The sequence below is a fragment of the Ascaphus truei genome, chromosome 4, assembly GCF_040206685.1.
Source record: "Ascaphus truei isolate aAscTru1 chromosome 4, aAscTru1.hap1, whole genome shotgun sequence".
NCBI classification, from domain to species: Eukaryota; Metazoa; Chordata; class Amphibia; order Anura; family Ascaphidae; genus Ascaphus; species Ascaphus truei.
This window is the reverse complement of record NC_134486.1, coordinates 24,307,808-24,328,464: the sequence shown is the minus strand read 5'-3', so window position 1 is coordinate 24,328,464 and position 20,657 is coordinate 24,307,808. Positions and strand designations below refer to the sequence as shown.

Here is a 20,657-nt window from a genome sequence, read left to right as displayed (position 1 = left end):
GTGTTTTACACCTCTGCATGACTCTCCGCACTTGTATGTTCAATTGTGCAGACATCAGTGCGCAATGAAGTCACCTATGACCTCAACGTGCTTCGCTACCCACTTCATCAGGAGGTCTATCATACATCAACATTGGGCTTCTTATATAGCATTACTGTTAACCCTCGACAGTCATTACATATATAATACAGGCAGTTTAAACAATGTTGATGCAGCGTCACTATTTTAGGCAGAATTACAATGAATGTATATAGACTACATCTACATATTTAAGCTTACAAATATGACTTTTTTGTTATTATTAAAATTATTACAAATGTATTCAAGTGTAAATTTGATTCTTTTCATTTAGATTTTAAAAAAGAATCTATTACAAGGAAAGAAAAAAAAAGGGAAGTATATGGGGGATTTTTTTTAATGTTTAAATTAAAAAAATTTTTAAAAAGGAGGAGATTTTAAATGCAAGACTAATTCAGTTAATCTATTCAAATGTATTTCTTGGAAGCTATATCCAGATAGAATATATACTATTTTTCTTACAATTTCCTTTTCTCCGCACACTGTTTTTGCTTCTCTGGAAAAACCTTTGATTCAGGGATTCCCCAAATTGAGCGTGGGGTGGCAGTGGCTGCAGAGGTGCGGAGCAGCGTTGTTTTAATTGAAATATCAACGATGGAGCAGGAACTGCGCCCTGAAAAGTCTCCAAAAATCGCTCAGGAGCTTTGGACCACTCTCTAAAAGGGGTTGTGCCCTAAAGCATCCAAGCAAAATGGCAATGCATTTTAAGGCCACAAAACCACCCAAAGCAAAAAGCTGTATATGATCCAAATGTAAAACTTATAAGTAACCACAGGTGCATAGCCAAAACAAGGAAGCAGACAGTGTAAATTCTCTAAACATGAGCCATCGTAGACCTTAGAAATTCTATTAAAAAAAAAATATATATATCTTTACACAGCATATTAAATAATATAAAACACTGCATGAGACACCTATCCTCAGCATTTTGCTCAAGACTGAACATCCCAACAAAAAGGTGTATAGAACAGGCAGGTTTTTGCAAGACTCTTCCCTGAACTGGTCCCAACCTAAAAACTTTGCTTTTCAGAGAATTCGCCTCCTGGCAAAAACACCACATAAGGTCTAAGGCTGCGTCCACGCTGCCGCACAATTTTAATCTGTCCGGCCATGCTAAAACAGCACGCGCGCACCCGTGAGCATGCACGTACGCTCGCGGGCGCCGGCCGAAACAGATTAAAATTGAGTTTGAGGCGCGCCGAGGGGGGGGGGGAGGGTCACATGACCTCAGCCAATCAATCCCAGTCAATGTTTAGGCCGCGCCCCCCGCTCACCGAAAAAGTTGCCGGACAGCGCAACGCTCATGTTTGGAGAGTTGGTGACGTCACCACTCAGGCATGAGCGCGGTCCGTGGAACGCAGCCCAAGAAATCTGGAAGTTATCCAAGTAAGGAGGACATTTACCTTAAGGATGCAAGAACCTGGTAGACGACCAAGAACGATTGTCAAGCTCTTTACAAAATAAATATCATCTTCCCTAAAACAACAGTAACCCAATGCCATTAATTCCCTATGGTGCCGAGTGAACTGTCTCCTTAAACAAAAAATACATAAACAAAACACCTTATGAACATTCCAAGGATGGTTTTAAAAGCACTTATCACCTTTTTAAAAAGCAGCGATTCTTGTGGCATAAAAAAATAAAAATAAAGCAGAATTGAAGAAGGGGGTCTCGGGAAGCTGAACGCGTTGATTTCAGCACCAGGGACCCCCTGCTTCGGAGATACTTGCCTTCATGGGGTGCTGGTAGCGGCTCCGGGCGGGCTGTGTGGGGCGGATTTAAAAAACGCCCGCGTCACACGGGCCAATACGAGGCCACGACGTCATGCCTTGCGGTTCCATACTGGCCTGCATAATTGGGAAATTTAAACAGCAGAGAGATACTAGCACCCCATACGGACACAAGTATCTCTGGAAGCATGGGGGCCGAGGAGCAAACAAACAGTGTTCAGCTCCAAAGACCCTCTAATCCAAACCCATCAAGAACTTAAAAATATCCCTGTCAGTTCAAAAAAGAGGGTGCAATCGTAGTCAGACCGTTGAATTTCTTAGGGTCCTCTGTATGGGAAAGGGTTTGTCAAATCAAGGGCTCTCTGGAATTCATTACCTGTGGTCATAGGAGGGAACGACCCTCTAAATTTGGTCCTAGATAAACAGTAAAAAAAAAAAAAAAAAAAAAAAAAAGAGAGCCGAGCAGTGTAAGAAATGGGTAACAAACACCCCCTAGTGGTCATCCAACACAACACTTGGAAGAGGGAAAGGATAGGGAAACAGAATTAGGGTGGCAGATGAGAACCACTTTGCTCACCTAGTTTGCCCGTTTTCCCGTCTGCTGTAAAACATAAGCCCTATTTGATTCTTGGCCATCTTTCAAAATTAAGATTAGACTTGTTTATCCCAGGCAGGTTTGAATTCCCTCTCTGTATTAGCCCCAATCACCTCTTGGGGGACTATTCCATGAACCTACCACCCTTTCCGCCTCACATTTCCCCTGCGCATTACTGGGGTTTTGTCACGTCTCTTTCTGAAATGTTTCCTTCCTGTACTTTACTGAAACCCTTTATGTATTTGAAAGTTCCAATCATCGTTCCCCCTGCTCCCCAGTCTATTCTGTCACTGTACATATTAAAGGTCCTTTAATCTCTCCTGATCAGTCTTATGCTGTAGTGTAGATCATGCACCATCTTAGTAGCCTTCTTGCTAAAATCTCCAGGGGGTATGGTTTGCAGAATTGAACACAGTACTCTGGGCGAGTGATCACCAATGATCTATGAAGGGGCTTCACCACCTCCCTTTTCTGCTGTGAATACCTCCCCCTACGCAACCCAACACCTGCTGGCTTCCCACATTGCTTTGTCACACTCCTTGTGTACTTTTAAGACTGCTAAAATAATGACTCCCATGTCCCTTTCCTCTATAGTAGGAGACAGTGACCGTAATCTAATATTTCAGCTTTAGGATTTTTGTGACCCAAGTGCATTATTTTGAACTTTTTGGCGTGAAATTGTGGTTCTTTTCAGGCATGAGACAAATCCTAAGTAATTATGTAATGCAACATGCAAAAATCGTATAAACACAACGCTTATTGCCTACACTGTAAATCCTATTATTTTTCTAGAGCATGGGCATTTTTCTAGAGCATGGGCATTTTTCTAGAGCATGGGCATTTTCCCCCACCCACAGAAGATCACTTTCTTATAACTTCTAAGCTAAGGTAAGAGGGGAAGCTGCTAAAAGGACCTTTTTTGACAGAGGTAAAGTGAACTCCAAGTCAGCCCAAAGTCCACCCTTTGGATATGGTCTTGATCTAGACCAGGACTCCAAGTCCTGTCCTCAAGAGCAACCAGCAGGCAAGGATGTAAAGATTCTTAATTAATACCTATCCAGAAACCTGCTTAATTATAGTATTACCAGACCTGTTTGTTACTTGCCATGTAGGTAACTGGTGCATCAAAAGTTGATAAGTCCCATAAGTATTGATTTCTCCGCTAGGATGACTCCAATGAAAAACTGTATAATTTGCAGCATCCCTGAACAGGGATAGGGGACTAGTACCTAGTGCTCACTGGCACACCTACACAGTAAATAGATTGTCCCATACAGTGCTGAGTAAAGAACGTAAACCCACAGAAGTGACTCGCTGTTTACTTTCTAGATCCTCAGTGCGATCCTATCGCGGCGATTCCGTAAAGACGGCGTGCACAGGCAGGATAAGCAAAAGACAGGTAGATGAAGGCAGTGCACTGCCTTCATCTACCCGTTTGTTACTTGCAACTGAACTTGGGGGCCCCTTGTCTAGACAAACTACAGTTTTAGGTCAAACAGTGACCTCTGGAATGCCCTTCCTCTCAATACCCACACATCTCCCACCTTCAAGGCCAGTCTCAAAACTCCTGCGCTACTTTCCAAATTGGCTTGCAATTTATTAGTGACATTCTAAACTCGAGCCCAAGTCTTAAAAATTTCTCTTGAAATAATGAAGATTGTTTAATCCACAAGACAATAAGTCTGCAGTATGCAGTTAGTGTAGATACCGGTTTAAATTAATGTGGTTAGCAGGCTTAAATGATTTTTGTTTTCAAATCAAAAAGATGCAAGTCAATGACTCATTTGTTAAAAGACTTTGTTTTTTCATTTGTTTTCCATAAAACATATGGCAGATTCCCTTGCATCACTCCTAAGGTAGCTACATAGTGTTTGCCATTGGTGCATTTTGATATATGGGTAGTTCTGAGCTCACCTACCGTAATTCGGTTTTGCTAAACAGTCGCAAAACTCATCTAACATCGTATTTCAGTAGCTCCAATGTACTCGTACTTTGCATACGGACTTACAATAACACCCTCCTACCGCCTAAGTTTTCCCTACATAGCACTTAGATTGTAAGCTCCTAAGCACAGATACTTCCCCATATATTTACTTTTATGGTTGAAGCCCTTATCCCAGCACGTGCCATTATTTTGTATGGTGCATTGGTGCTGTGAAGCGCTGTGTACATGGATAGCGTTCTACAAATATACATTCATCACATTTTGCTTGCTAAACAGGAAAATGATTCACATGCGTCTGCCCTGAGCAGCCGAGGCATAAAAGGCTTCAGCATAAAAATCCCATGCGAGTGCTTCCCATCACATACGCAAAACAGAAATAAAATGTACTTTGTGTCATGAAATTAGCTACATCATCGTTTATTTATAAAATCGCCAACATATCCCGCAGCGTTGTACATTGGGGGTACAGAGGGGAATAAATGACATACCAAATAAAAGGACAAACAAGCTGAAACAGATATAGAAAGTAATGAGCGCTGCTCCTGTGAGCTTACAGTGTCGAGGGACAATGTGGAACGAAAGGTAAAGTGGCTGCTCATTGTGGGACAGAGTATTTCTCCAGCCCCACAGCTGATGTGCTGGAGGTGAGAGAAAAGTAAAATGCGAGTTAGGGTGGGACAGTGTGTAGGAGTGGAGGAGGAGATGCGAGGCAAAGGAGTCAGGATGTAGGATGTAGGGCGAGAGCATGAGGAGAGTGCAGTAAATTTTAACACGTGGCTAAGGTGGATTTATGTGTGCGTAGGGTAGTGGAGTGGTGAGCGTGGAGCCAGACAAAGGAAGTCATGTCTGATGGTCTCAATCGCATCTATGAAATAGGTGGCACGGTCTTGGACCATGTGGGTGGAAAGGGTGTACAGGTGCAGTTGGGCAGAGAAGGGCGTTAAAAAGGTGGCAAATACTGTAGGCATTGAGGATTAGAGAAGAAAAAGCAGGTTTGCTTGGCAATGGAAAGGGCAGCTTTATAAGAAAGAGATTGGCTTCAATTGTCCGTGGGGGGGGGGGAGGGGAAAATAGCATGAAATAAAGTTATGGTGAAAATTGGAGGGGGTCTACAAAACGTAGGGGTCTGTGCGTGTGGAATTTGGCGTTTGTGGAAGGTGGTCAGAGAGGGAAGGGAGTGTAAGATGGGGTTAGGCTGAGCAGAAGCATGTCAAACCCAGGTAAAGGAAGTGTCCATTGCAGAGAGTAGGAAAGACCAAAGGAGGAGGCTATTGAAAGTATTTGGCAGACTGAAGTGGCATTGGCAGTAGGTATGTTCAAGTCTCTCAGAATGAGAGTAGGTAAGTCAGTCGAGGGAAAGTGAGGGAGCCAGGTGGCAAAGTAGTCAAGAAATCGAGGTTGGTCGGGTGTGGGGGGCAATAGAGAACAGCAACATGGTGGGAGATGGACAGAAAGCGTGAACTTAAAAAAAAAAAAAAAAGAAGGATGAGGAGAGGGAAGGAAAGGGGGATAATTATGTGAAATGTGCATCGTGGAGAAAGTAGTATGTCTACTAATCCACCAGGTGGATAAGGTGGCTATATGGTGGATTTAGGTGGCGAAGGGAAAGACTACCATAGGACAGAGCAGCAGGAGAGGCTGTCTCTGAGGGGGCGAGACAGGTTTCTGTAATGGCTAGGGGGTTGAGAGAGTTGAAAATTAACAAGTCATGGATAGTTAAAAGTTTACAGATCCTGCGTTCCATAGGGGACAGGAAAACTGGAAAGGAGCAGTAAAAAGGGGATGTCTGTGTATATAACCCTGTTCTTTTAATGCAACCATGTATTGTTATAACTCTGTGCCCAGGACATACTTGAAAACGAGAACCAACTCAATGTATTACTTCTTGGTAAAACATTTTAATAAATAAAAAATATAAATAAAAATAATATGGCGGGGGGGGGGGGATGTGTCACCACAGTAGGAGTCACAGCAAGAAGAGGGAGAGGAGAACGAGTTGCTGGAATATTTTTGATGATGGGGGGAGGGGGGGCGGTGTCCTGTGATAAATAGATGGCATTGACAGTTATAAAATGAGAGAAGAGGCTAGTAGAGAAGGGTAAAGGATGATTTGGGGGAGAAAGTGAGAGCTGTGGATAGAAACAAAAGTGCAAGGGAGAGCAGAGGTAAAGAAGGGTAAGCAAGGCAACAGCAGTCCAAAGCTAAAGTAATGTTACAGGAGGTTGTAGTGTTTCCAGTTCAGGGCGTTGGCGGGTGCAGTGCGCAAACAGCAGCGGGTGCATTTGCGGAGACACATGTTGGCTGAAGAGGTTCTAATTCCACTTAGCTGTGCAATGTAGGTCCTGTAGTTCAGAGCCATAATAAAATTGCAGAGGGTGTGGGTGACAAGTGAAGCAAGGCATCCTAGCTGTTAACCCTTAACCCGCTGGATGCCGTTTCTGTGCTGAAGGGGGACCAGCTGTTGGGAAACCTTACAGAGGTCCACCTTTGGGGTGACGCAGATGTGCAGTACTTTGGTATTGGTTGCAATAACCCAAACTGCATAAATATCTACCACGGATACCGTATATCACTATATGGTGCATGTCAATTGCTACCAAGTTATCAAAAACATAGAAAACAGTTAAACGTATCACTGCATGTAAAAATAAAAATAAACCATGGACATCATTGTGTTCTTACATAACACGGCGATACAGAAATACATTTGACATTTCGAGGGTAGGCAGAAACACAAAGCACAAGACACATGGATCACTTGTACTTCTTCATTTATTTACTATACCTTCTGCCCGGCAATGAGTACACGATCGCCCAGCTTCAGATCAGCTGACGCAGGCACATCACTGCCAGGGACGTGGTCGTAGTTTGGACGCACGACCTCGGAAAGGTCGCATGCCAGAGGCATGGCATCCAACAGTATCCGCTTGATTTCTTTCGCAACAGCTGCTGCATCGGCCATCTCCAATGGCATATCAACTGGATCAGGAACAACATCTGCTGGGATATGTCCCCTGTCATCCTGCGGGGAGGGGAAATCGTTTGTTTTATTTTAATAAAATTTAAAAAAAAAATCAATGCTCTGAAGTAACAGGGTGACATTCTCAAGGGAAATGTGAGGAAGTATTTCTTCAGTGAGGGTAGCAGAATAATGAAAGTCTCCCAGGAGACTAAGAAGTAGAGGCCAAGAGAGTCAAATATTTCAACGCTGCTAGAGATGGAAACACGGGTATCACATACAGTACACTAAAAAAAGTTATGATCAATTGGATTGAGGCTATAAACCACAAGCAGGAAACGGAGCAGACTTCTACGTTTGTTTCAACAGGATTATGAAATTGAAAAAAATGCCATCTAAAATGGAGAAAATTTTATATTTTCAGAACATTCCCTCCATGACATCTATAAAAAAAAAAAAAGTCACAGTACTCAATGCAAAAAAATCTCAAGAATCTATGAAAAAAATGACTATTTTGAGTTTGAGGTTATGACTTTCTGGTCACAGGATGTCCTGTTCACTGGTGTAGTGAGGCTGTTGGTGAAGTTCACTTCAATATCAGAAGTGCTATTTTAAACAGCATAACACACGCACACTTACTGTAACTCATTTCTCTCTCCTAAAAGGCAATTCCACCACAGTAATCCATTTGGTTAATGGCATGATATGAAGTATTGTGAAGTATTGAGGAAAGCCTGCTGCACACACTGCGTGTACATGTGGTGACTACAAGATGTAGATATATATGTGCCCAATGTACGATATGCAAACAGACACATTTGTTAAAGCTGCAACCGTCCCCAGATAGTTAGATCTGTGCCGAGCTCAGTAAACGCAGAGCTGACCGCAGCAGCTAGATTGTTCTCATGGACAAGCATCTCCTGGTCCGGAAGAATTAAATTCTAAATGGCAGACAACCAGCCACACACCTCCGGATAGAAGACAGAGTGACTTAAGTCAATAGGGATTTGTGGGCAAAAAAACATCCCGAACGCTCCGACTACATAGAATTACCCCCTTGGCGGTGAAAGAATCAACATTGGAGATTGTCAACCCAGGATCACATCTGTGTAACTTTTTTTTTACCCTGTACATTACTGCATACACAGTGTGTTCTTCACAAGAAGATTGTCATGAGCCAGTGGAGGTAAAAACCACCATCTTTTATATTACTTACACAAAATAGATTAGGCCCGTGTATACATGGAATACATACAAGGGATATGGGGTGTACAGGTTTCTCCTTGTCCATGAAACTCATCAGGCTGTCTACATTACAGCAAAACATGTTGTGCCACATAACGATTGGGTTTTAGTTCACTGAAAATTGAGACCATTGAAGCTGGGATGCACTAAGAGACTGACATGAACGGAGTGAGACTTCACACGGCTATTAAATCATTCCCAAGACAGCGACTTACCCTGAAGGCAGGATTAGCGCTTTCTCCCAGCAAACTTCTCACAGCTCCCAAGCACAGGTTTGAAGCAGCAATATGCAACGATGTGCCAAAAGCAAAGTCACTGCAGGTGGCATCTACATCTGAAAGAAAGGCCGTCACAGTGGGCTGGGGAACACTAAACCGAACCACAAAATTACAGGGAATGATACACACACTTTATTTTAGTTGCAAACCTACACAAATACTCAACTAAAAAAAAATTGCCTTGAACAATAGTGGAGATTTTAGATCAGAAGAGAAAACCGGAAGACCCAATGCTGTGATCTCCCAGGCAACTACAGAAGTGGTCCAATTATAGTTGGGAGAACTTTAACAAGCGCCTCCCTTGCTCCGCGTCTTACCTTTTGGTTTTGACGCTTTCAAAATAACTTGGATAAGTTCGGGAACATCAAAGTAGGCAGCATAGTGCAGGGCGTTCATATTGGTCCAGCGGCTACGCAAGCCGATGTCTGCGCCAATGTCAATGAGGTGGGAAGCAAACTTGGCAGCTGTCTCTGCATCCCCTGGGTGACAGAGAGGAAAGACGTGACATGGGATAAGGGAAATGGATTATTCCTTGAGTGCCGGTAGGCGACGCAAAAACAAGCCACAAACATGGCTGCAGGAGCTTCAATAGACTGGAGGATGGTGCAGCTGTCTACTGATCTCTAGGGTGAGACTGGCTCTGCAGTCATATTCTGGGATTCATTATTAATCTACTGTAAATGGCCGGGGGGGGTAGAGAATACTGTTTTGTAAAGAATGTAACAATCTAATTGGCTTCTTTAAAACAAATACAACCATGCGGAAAGAAAAGATATTGCTTCTTTGGAAATTACATTTGAAGGCGCTCTGGAGTTTTGGTCAATAAAATATTTGCTTTACCCCGAGCCTACTCTGTCCTTGTTATAGAGCCGATAGAGGGGGTGCGTGTGTGCAGACGCTCGTTGAACAAGTAGCTACTTGCTTTTGTGCGCTAGCTCTAAGTCAGTATTCTTCAACAAGGGTTCCCCTAGGCATTCCTAAAAAAGGTCTCCCAGGAATTGTCAAGATATTTGAAAACTGTACCAAATACAGAAGAATTTACAATGCATCTGATCTCAGACGCGCTATTGGAGAGGGCCGGGGTTCCTTACAATGCATCTGATCTCAGACGCGCTATTAGAGAGGGTCGGGGTTCCTTACAATGCATCTGATCTCAGACGCGCTATTAGAGAGGGTTGGGGTTCCTTACATTGCATCTGATCTTAGACGCGCTATTTTTTTTAAATAAAAAAAATTAAAAAACCAGCACTGCTCTAGGTAAACGAGACCCCGTCTCAAGTTTCAGCTCACCATGTTTACAAGTCAACTTAAACAATTACTTAAGTATACTTAAGTGTCGGATTTTGGTCAATTAAAAAGAACAAAACGCCCTGATGTGAGCCCTTAAACAATGGAGAGGAGTACAAAGATTCTCTATTATTTACACTCCATTTAGAAAAGTCTTATATTATTCAAGAAAAGAAGCCTGCAGCACATGGAAAAATGTAAATAGGAGTTCTACTGAAACCTTAAAAAATAAAAAATAAAAAAGAAGCAAATACTGATGCAGAAAAAATGAATAGATCCATTCCTAATATGATGTGTATTGTAAATAAAGACTAGCAAGGTTATTTAAAAAAAAAAAAAATTTAAATCACAATGTGAATCTAAAGATGGGGGCAACACGGACAGGGAAAATGCACAGGACAAACAAAATACAGGAGGAAGAGGGTGTAAGACTAGCTTTCTAAGCCCTTTGTTTTTTACCCTCTTTTCGTTAAAGGTTTAAAAAAAAAAAAAAACACAAACACATACCACCTTCTAAAAGAGACACACACACACACACACACACACACAAAGACAGACACACAAAGACAGACACACAAAGACAGACACACACACACAAAGACAGACACAAAGACAGACACAAAGACAGACACACACACACAAAGACAGACACACACACACACAAAGACACACACAAAGACAGACACACACACACACAAAGACAGACACACACACACACACACACAAAGACAGACACACACACACACAAAGACAGACACACACACACACAAAGACACACACACAAAGACACACACACAAAGACACACACAAAGACACACACACACACAAAGACACACACACACACACACACAAAGACACACACACACACAAAGACACACACACACACACAAAGACACAAAGACACACACACACAAAGACACACACACACACAAAGACACACACACACACACACAAAGACACACACACACACACACAAAGACACACACACAGACACAAAGACGTTACTTCCCTTTCTAGTTTAATTTGGATAATCCGTCTATCAAAAAGAAATTCTGAAGGTCCCCCTGCAACGTGTCAAGCAACGCAGTCTTATATCATGTGCACTTGTAATAAAGAATTGTACACGTCCCAGAGAGTAGTACGGGTCAGTCCTAGGAGAGGCTGCCCTTTCAAGCAACACCTTGGAGTTGGTTGCATGGTGTATAACCATGTTAAATGCATGAAAGAAGCACCTCAGTCATCCTCTGGGTGGTCGGCCGTCATTTGATGTCATTTAAAGCAGGCGAGTGACTATGGCTGACAGAAAGGATGTCTGTGCAAATTGTAATATTTCACACTATTTGTGCACCCACAGTTCACCTTTATAACAAGGGAACACCGATACTGGCTTTGGCCAGCTTTTAATTGCACTAAATCACAAAAAGCATACACTTCCTTTATTTAACCCCTTCAAGGCACTTTCACTATATCACAGTTAGCCCACAGAACAATAAGAAATGACATATATTCAGTGTGGGTACCTGCTAAACGGAGATTACCTTGACGAGGTTGGAGGCTTGAATCATGTTTTGGTCAAAAGATGCAACCAAATGTCTCCTTTGTCACACAGACTTAGGTTCTAAATGTAAACATGTCACTAGTATAGTTTAGCCCAAATTAGTAGGAGGGCTGGATCTGTTCTTTTGTTGTCCATATATTGTAGGGCCAATCCTTTTACCAGCAGGAAACTTCATAAAGGGAAGAGCGCAGTAATATGTACAGGCTATGGCATTTCAAGTCAAACAAATGTTTAGCCAAAACAGGTATACGTAGGCTCTGCGGTTCATGGATCTTAATCATGCAAGTGATATATTATTTTATCACATACATGGCAACCTGAACGCCTCCAGCAGAACAGTAAATTAGTGTGCTATAAATATGAGATGCTGCGACCGCCATGTTAAGCCGTTATTACCAATGCCTTGGGCCCCAGATTTGCAGGTGTAATGTAAAAGGGTCATGTCGGTGAGCCCGTCCCGGTCATTGACGCTGCACCCTCTCTTCAAAATCTGAAACAGAAAAAAAAAAGTCACATCACATGGGGATACCAAAAGAAGGAAAATAACAAAAATGCTGCCCTATATGGAGGGACACACACACACACACACACACACACACAAACACAAACACAAACACACACACAAACACTATAATCAACATCGCATAATGCCCACAATGTAATGAAGAGTCCCAGGCTAAACCAGAGCTGATACCCAGGCACAACGAAACTGCAGAGCCCTATGTTAAGAAAGGCAGGGATATATTCTGCTGGCAATTCATTGTAGGCAGACATACCAGTGAAAGGATTAACAAGTGTTTCAATAGGACAAACTTCGGTCTATCAAGCTACTGTATAGCGAGGCAAAATATCACAACAGCCAAAAAAGGGAACGGGTGTAATCTCATTGCTCACCTCGCTTCCAATGAGATCAATATTCTGCTGGACCTGTGGGACCCACTGCCTTAAAATGGCAAATAGCTCTGGGATCGACGTGTTCGGGTCATACAGAATATCGTGGCAGGCAGCATCATTTGGGTCAAAAAAGGAAAATTCTGTTAAAAGAAGAAGTGGTAGATATAATTTGGTTTTTAGATCTACAATTGTTCTTTTTATACGATCACACATGTAAAAGTGCTTTCCTGGTACAAAAAAAAAAAAATCACTTTACTACTTTCTACTAAAACAAATAATGAATTGTTAGATTTGGTCCTACAGAGGAATACTTTTAACTTGATCACAATAAATGTGGAGCCATTTGATATGTGTGAGGCCATGCATGGTATTGCAAAAACCAGAAATGTGTAAGGAAGTGAATCCAGAAAAATAAGGAATATTAAGAGAACAGCACAATACAGCAGTAAGGCCAGGCGTGTACTTCACATGTACGTGTACTTCACATGTACGTGTACTTCACATGTACGTGTACTTCACATGTACGTGTACTTCACATGTACGTGTACTTCACATGTACGTGTACTTCACATGTACGTGTACTTCACATGTATGTAAAACAGGAAGAAAAGAAAAAAGGATCACATTCTCAATGGCCCCTTATTTATATCAAGGACAGCATAGATGCCACGTGACCACAATGAAAGTGAACAGAAAGTTGTGACCTCTGCACTTGTCAAAAGAAATGGCAACTACTGAAGTTATTGGGAATGTCCATATTTACAGGGCCTAACCCCTGTCTAAAAGCGCTCCAAATAGAAAGCCTGGATCTCACTGCTGCGTCCAGCAGGGAGCTGGTTAATTGCAGCGACAATTAGCAACTCTCCACCTGGCCCATCAGACAGTTAGAAAAGCCTCCTGTGTAAACTGCAGGGGATCTCTCTAGCACATGGGAGGTGTGCGCTGCCAGAGAGAGATCCCAGGAACCAGACTATTCCAGGATGTAGCGGACCCTGGGACCCGCCAAAGGGTGCACACCACGGACACCAACCCAGACCTGCAGACTGATAAAGATCCCCCTGCTTACAAGTATGACTTTGGACTCAGAGGCTTATCCTCCCAGCCCTGCAGATAGGAACTGTGCAGTGTGGCTCTGTCCTTGCAAAGGGATAGGCTGTCTTGTTTATTTTGTATGCTGCCTTAAAGCTGTATTGTTTGAACATACAGGCCAAATAAAAGCCCATGTTTATTTCCCCCACATCTAAGTCTCCCTGGTTGTACCTCTGCACTCGTCTCCTACACTCTTCCTATGATAAGAAGTGTAGGCGAGTAGCAACACAAATAGCATCTGTTCTATGTGCAAAGGGCACTGGCGGGGAGGGGGCCACACACAATTAAATATTCTAAAAATCTACGTGGGCCGCATCGCAGCCAGAAATTCCTACATAACCTTTTCAAAAGGAATAATGCTCCATTTCTCAATGTCACAACTTCATTTCTCTTTCCTTTATTCCTCACGTTCACTTACCGCAGTCTGAAGGCATCGGTGCAGCAGCCACCGTAAAGGTAACAGTCCTGCCGGAGCCGGGGCGGCAAAGCGGGTATCTACAAACAAATTGGAGAGAGTCTCCTTCAAGGCAACCGTCTGCGAGATCCTCAATGGTCATTTTCTATCAAACCACCTAAGTATTTATAAACATAAAAAAACATTTCATATAAACACTAAAAATACTTACTAGCAAAATGTTGGCATGATGATTTGGGAGTGTGCCGCCTATGTCCCATTTTATACTCATTTTTTTTTTTTAACACATGTTTATGCAGCACTAGAGAAACTACCAGTTCAACATACTGTTTATACGGTGTACAGCTTCATTGTGGCCTTCTATAACCAAATGTGCTTTTGAAGATACATGGAGGAAACGGCATGTTATCCCAACCCCACCTTCCCTTCAAATAAAGAAATCGTTTTGCTTAATTTAAACTTCCATAAAACAGAATGCAGGCAGATTGGGAAGAACGAAAACAATGCATTGATGCCTGCAGGAGTAGGATTATTTAACCATAATCTAATCCCTGCTGTATAAAAAACACACAAATGTTTCCAGTAGAGGGAAGAAAAGAGCAACTTAGTCATGCAACACCCTAAATGTGATTACAACGTCACACCATAAGAACGATTCAGTAAAGCTCCGACTTCACACAAAACATTACGTGCTGCGTCCTCCGACACTACAGAATCAATCAGCCAATACGGTTTCAGCCCATATCCACACAACTCTCATATTTACAATGATAATGCCTAAACGATACGACTAATAAGTATGGGAATTTGGCTGCCAATAGAGATGACACTGGGTTCAATCTTAAACATATGGCCACTAGAGGTGTGGCGAGAGAGAAAAAAAACTCTAGCAACACGTGTGGATGTTGTGACTAGTGATGTACCGAGTACCTGGAATTACCCGGTGGATTTTCAGCTACCCGGAAACTGAGAAGTGGGCCCGGCGCCGGGTAATGTCAGGGTAGCTGAAAAAATACATCATTACTTACCTGCTGTCAGCGACGGAAGGCGAGGAAGACCCGTGGCGACATCTAGGCAGGTCAGCAGAGGTCCTGTGGCGGTGGCAGCATCAGAAGTGTGTGTTCAGCCGGCGCGGGAGATGCAGGACTCCATAGCATTGTGAGCTGGGCTAACCATGTGACCGGAGCAGGAGCGTTCCTATTGGACAGCCGGCTGTCCAATAGGAACGCTTCTGCTCCTGCTCCGGTCACCAGCTCACACTGCTATGGATTCCTGCAGCTCCCACGCGGGCTGAAAACACACTGCTGATGCTGTAACCGCCAGAGGACCTCTGCTGACCTGCCCAGATGTTGCTACCATCTTCCTCCACCCCAAGGTAAGTGCCAACCGGGTACCCGGCCGAGTAGATCATTTGATTTTGGCCGGGTACCTGTTACCCCCTTTTTTTATTTTTTTTTTATTTTTTTTAAAGTAGGACCCGGTCAAACACTAATTGGGACAGGACAGGACAGGACACACACACCTTATTCTGGATTAGCCAGAAAAAGACCAATGAAGGAAAATAAAAAAAAATTAAAAAAAGGGAATAAAATGGAACATAAGTCATGGACATAACCCTGTCCCATTCAGTTTATCATTATAGAAACCGTCTCCACTTTCCTGGTCCTTTAAAAAAACGGACGCCGCCACAATTTTGCACTAATAGCAGATGCGTTCTCCTTTGACGGGCCAGTCCAGACGAAGACATAGAGACAGAGTAGGGCTCTCCAGGCGGTAAACACTAAGCGGCAAGTTTACATATCAAGGTGCAGTGCCTCCCCCTCAAGGACACAGCCTCCAGGGCTCCCTCATCTTCCCCCCCTCCCCTCAGAACCACCCAAGTACCCACGTGTCTCGCCCCAGTCCGGTATGTCGTGTCTGTCCCATTAGTGTGTCTTTACATGTAGTTTGTCTAGTCTGTCGGTCGCCATGTGTCAAAGTTTTGGTTTTTCCGACATAAATAGGTATATAGTAATGTATGTTAATGGGTGCTGATGTCTTGTATGCACTGTATTACCAAATAAAAAGGAAAGTTATAAAAAAAAAAAAAAATTCTATGATAATCTAATAACCATCTATAATAATGGGCAAGGGTTTTATTTTACTGTATGTTTAAATGGACAAAAGCACTAGTTGGCTACTAGGGCATTTGCCTATTTCTGTGACAGGGGGTTTGTTGGGGGTAGAGTCGGTGAATGAAGGGGGTAGTTGTCCCGGGGTGGGTGGTAAGGCTTCCAGTTGGTTAGTGAGTGGGGTTAACGCAACCCTACCGGGATGCCTAACCATGCGCTCCCTATACCCCCAACTAACTGTGTACTTCTGTTTAACCCCTTCATTACCTTAGGGGCTGAGCTCCCGAGACCCCCTGCTACAATACCATGTAATGAAAATAAAAACATGTAATTGCCTGTTAGATCTGTACAGGGAGAAGGACCGCTTCTGTCTGCTCTCACTGTGCAGCCCTGTAGGATTAACACGACGAGAGTCACATTCAGAGGCAGGGACCCCCGCAATGTTAATCCGGGCGGGAAATTAGTCTGGTCGTGGGGAATCCGCGGTCTGGCAATGTTCAGGCTGCGTTTCACTTGCAGTTTCAGCACGCCAGTGGTAAGCGTGTCCGAGGCCTTATTTGTAACCCCCATCTGCTGCAGGACTACTCCGCTGTCTCTCTCATCTTCAGCCTGGAGGAGCTCCGACAGCATTTCAAGGGATTACAAGGGACTTCTGACCTCATACTCTGAGAATTAGTACAAGTGAGTGCTGCGTGCGTGGGGGGGAGGGGGGGCGAGATAGAATTTTGTGGGGGGGTGGGAGGGGTATAACTGTGTGGTGGGGGGGGGGGGAGTTATATTACCCCGTTGCCTCTGCTCAGTTGGCAGTATCGGCACTGAATTACTATTTGGTCCCAGTTCCTGGTTATAGGCAACAAATTCACACAAACCAATCAATCTTAATTTTAGTGTGCTGCAAAGCAAAAATTATTTTCCAAGTGTGCCACGAGCACCAAAAGGTTGAGAAATGCTGCCCTAATGAGGAATGTCATATTAAGCAGGCAGCAGAGAAGGATTCCTGCTCCCCTGTGCTATCAACTCTCATATCTCCAACTAATGTATTTACTGCCAGCTGATCATTATTGCAGCTTCTTTGTGTTAAAGCAGCCGTCGGTACTGATCCACCATTCTCTCTTCTAACTTACTTTAAGATCTTTTTGCCCTTTCCAAAGTCGTTATTTAAAATCTTCGTTCATGGGGATATAAGCATTTGAAAAATGAAGTGACCGGGAGGTTAACACGGATCTCTCTCCAGTGCACAGTGAAGTCTGAAGGTTACCAAGGTAGACTCAGATGCTAGAGATTAAGAAAGTCATATTTTTAAACGAGAGAGAAAGAAAAGGAAAGGAAAGGAAAGAAAAGGAAAGAAAAGGGAAAGAAAAGAAGGGGAGGAAGATACCAACATTATACTTGTATGAGTTATGCTCATATAGCCCTCAGGGGGAGTGCATTGTAACACCAGAGGATCACGGTCCAACTGAAAATTGGACGGGCGTCTGGAAATCAAACAAGATTCTATATCCATATTCCTGGCAAGATCTCCCCTGGATCAGAAATATAGTGCTGAAGTAATTCCACCCATCAATTAAGCTCAAAATAGATTTGGCAAACTTAGTGAACTTTCTAGATACAACTGAAGAATGAAAAACCACACACTTCTGTATACAAGAAACCTACAGACAGATGTAGCTAATTCCATTACTCCAACTTCCATCCTACTGATACAAAACAAGCCATTACACACAGCCAGGCTATAAGTATCACTGCGTACTGTCGCGGCCGAGTTTATTCTTACATTTGCTCGGTCTCGGCCGCGATCCTTTTGAGTTCCTCACTATCCTCTGCTCCACCGCAATACCCTCGCGTCCACGCCAGGCACTCCCGTTGCGTCACTTCCGGTTGTTCGGCGAACTTCCGGATCTGATGGCAGGGGTGGACCTCAGTTGTTCTTCCTCTTCGGTATGGGCTGAAATACTCTACATGTTTCGCCGTTGTTATGGCTTCATCAGGAGTGTAACTCAAAAGGATCGCGACCAGATGAGCACCCATTACCTATAATATCATACGGCCTACCTCGATCATATGAAGTGTTGGGGGCTGGTGGCTGCTGTATACATAGGGAACATCCACCCCTTAAGTTGGATGACTGCCTGAATTTGACTGCTTTATTGTGAGTAGTCATTTTTGACCTTTGTTTGCACAAATTTATTCACAACAGTATTACACTATGTAGTGTTTCTTTATTTCATAACTACGAGACGAGCTCCCCTGATTTGTTGGAAGAATACAAGGGATACAGCCAGAGACTATTGGCAAAAAAATAAAACACACAAGTTCACTTAAAGACCTGAGAACACCTGATCCAATACTAAAAAGAACACACACACACTCACGGAGGGAATGTGAAAAATCAAAGACATGCAACCTATGCTGACAGAGAATGAGACATTAAAAAGACATCTTCCCCAAACCTCCCATACTTACATTCTGTCAAGCGCCAAACCTCAGACAGGAGTTGGTCAACAGAAAACTTCATAACGAACTCAAAACTTGCGAGAACGGCACAAGACCATGCAACAACACACACTACAAACAATATGCCAAGATCCCACAGCCAGTCACAAACACAGAACATTCAATGTTAAAAGGATCATACTACTGCACATCCAGGAATGTGGTTTATATGATTCAATGCAGAAAATGTGACCAAGGATGCTACATTGGTGGAACCAGACAAAAAAAGTCAAACCAGAATGAACCTACAGACACACAACAACACACCACGAAGGAGGAAGATACGGCACACCAGTGTGACACCACTTCTCACAGCCAGATCATTTCATACATGGAAAACATTTGAACTCAAAATGATCCTGCGATTTGACACCAAAACAAGGACTTAATTCTGATATGGGGGAACACCCTTATGTTTCTCCGTACCTCTTTGTTCATTTGAATTTCAAACCCTTCTCCCCCACCCACCTAATCACAGCTGATCGGCGGCGGATTTCCAAATTTGCAGCCCCTCAGCACTTGCCTGTGTCTGCCATCTCCTTGGTGCCGCCGTCCTGCTCCTTTGGAATCCCGGCACCAAATGACGCCGTGACGTCGTACAGCGGCGCGTTGCCATGGAAACACGACGCCGTGTGACGTCACGGTGGGGACGTCCGAGCGTCATTGGACGCTGGGATTCCAAAGGTGCAGGAGGGCGGCAGACACAGGCAAGTACCTTCCCATTAGGTCCGACAGCGCGGCAAAATTATATGGGGGCAGAAATTGTTGCCGTCCACAAATTTTGCCGCCTTAGGCCCGGACCTTACGGGAAATCTGACACTGCTGCTGATGGATATATGGTCAAACATGCTCTCCACATGTCTCACAATCCCAGTCACCCATTTATTGCCTTGTGTTTATTTACCATCCCCTTTGCCATGAGTTCTCCACATCTTCTGTCTTAGATTGTTATCTTTTATCTGTGTCTGTGTCAAGCTCACGGAACCTCTGTAAACCAGTAATCGCCGACCTGAGAAAGACAGAGAGAACCCATGGAAGCTTGGTCTTATCTTTTTTAATTTGGACTAGCAATTGATATTATACCACCCAATACTGAAGAACTCCTATAAAAGAATGAATATCAAAAAGTATTTTTACAAGTCCTCTGTAACACAATAAAAAAATAAAATAAAAAGGTGTGGAGGTTTGCTTCTAAAAAACAAAATCAACTATACATCAAAAACCCCAAACCCTATTAATTTTTAACACACAGTTATTGTCCCTGCAACATCTGAAGGAGAAATTTCCCTTTACCTGTCTTGGGGGGGGGGGGGGAGAGAGAGAGGGGGGAAGGGGGGGGGGGAGGGAGGGAGGGTACCCCCCCACACACAACCCCCGTAGTCCTACAAAGAAAACAAGATCAAGAAGCCCAAATCTTTTACACGAGTCTTTGAGACAAAGTTAAGATTGTGTGGCCATATATGACACCTCCCAGCACATCTTCGTAAATATGGCCCATTACAAAAAGGGTCTTAAAAGACGGAAGGCGTTTTACAGCGTAGAATTTCATAGTCAACATGGCTCTTGATATTCCCAACACTGGATTATATTACACAGCTACATTTTCAGAATTTACACATCCGACACTGGCCATGCACTCCAAATCTGGGAGATATCACTTTAAAAACAATATGACAATTAAAATTAAAAAAAGTTATATAAAAAGAGAAATATTTTGACAGCAATCACACGTGCTCCCCAGGAGTCCACCCAAAAAGGTGTCTCTGAACTTAAAAAAAAAATTACTGATGTGCTGTAAGTGAAAGACAATATATTGTATCCATTATCATAGCTTCGCAGCTGGAGAATAAATAGATTTTTGGATAAATGCTGCACAATGACAGTTTCAACCATTTAAAAGTGTGTTTTTTTTTATTCAAGATCCACAATTATGTATATTAATGTACAGGAATAAATGGTGGCTATCAATTATAAATACAA

The 20,657-nt window shown here is 43.2% G+C and overlaps 1 protein-coding gene across 6 annotated transcripts in view; it reads right to left on the bottom strand.

Annotated features, from left to right (window-relative positions):
* The window catches only part of CLIP4 (CAP-Gly domain containing linker protein family member 4), a 67,594-nt gene that overhangs the window by 37,900 nt on the left and 9,037 nt on the right, over positions 1 to 20,657 (bottom strand). For 5 of the 6 annotated variants that reach the window (XM_075595433.1, XM_075595428.1, XM_075595432.1 and 2 more), the window contains exons 2-8: positions 19,582 to 19,686; positions 14,077 to 14,230; positions 12,570 to 12,709; positions 12,072 to 12,165; positions 9,148 to 9,309; positions 8,768 to 8,886; positions 7,134 to 7,370 (exon numbers count right to left, since the gene is read on the bottom strand). In XM_075595433.1, coding sequence (XP_075451548.1) covers positions 7,134 to 7,370; positions 8,768 to 8,886; positions 9,148 to 9,309; positions 12,072 to 12,165; positions 12,570 to 12,709; positions 14,077 to 14,215 — 891 coding nt within the window. In that variant the 5' untranslated portion in view covers positions 14,216 to 14,230; positions 19,582 to 19,686. The remainder of the gene's footprint in view (positions 1 to 7,133; positions 7,371 to 8,767; positions 8,887 to 9,147; positions 9,310 to 12,071; positions 12,166 to 12,569; positions 12,710 to 14,076; positions 14,231 to 19,581; positions 19,687 to 20,657) is intronic. The other variant, XM_075595429.1, reaches the window with a different exon arrangement.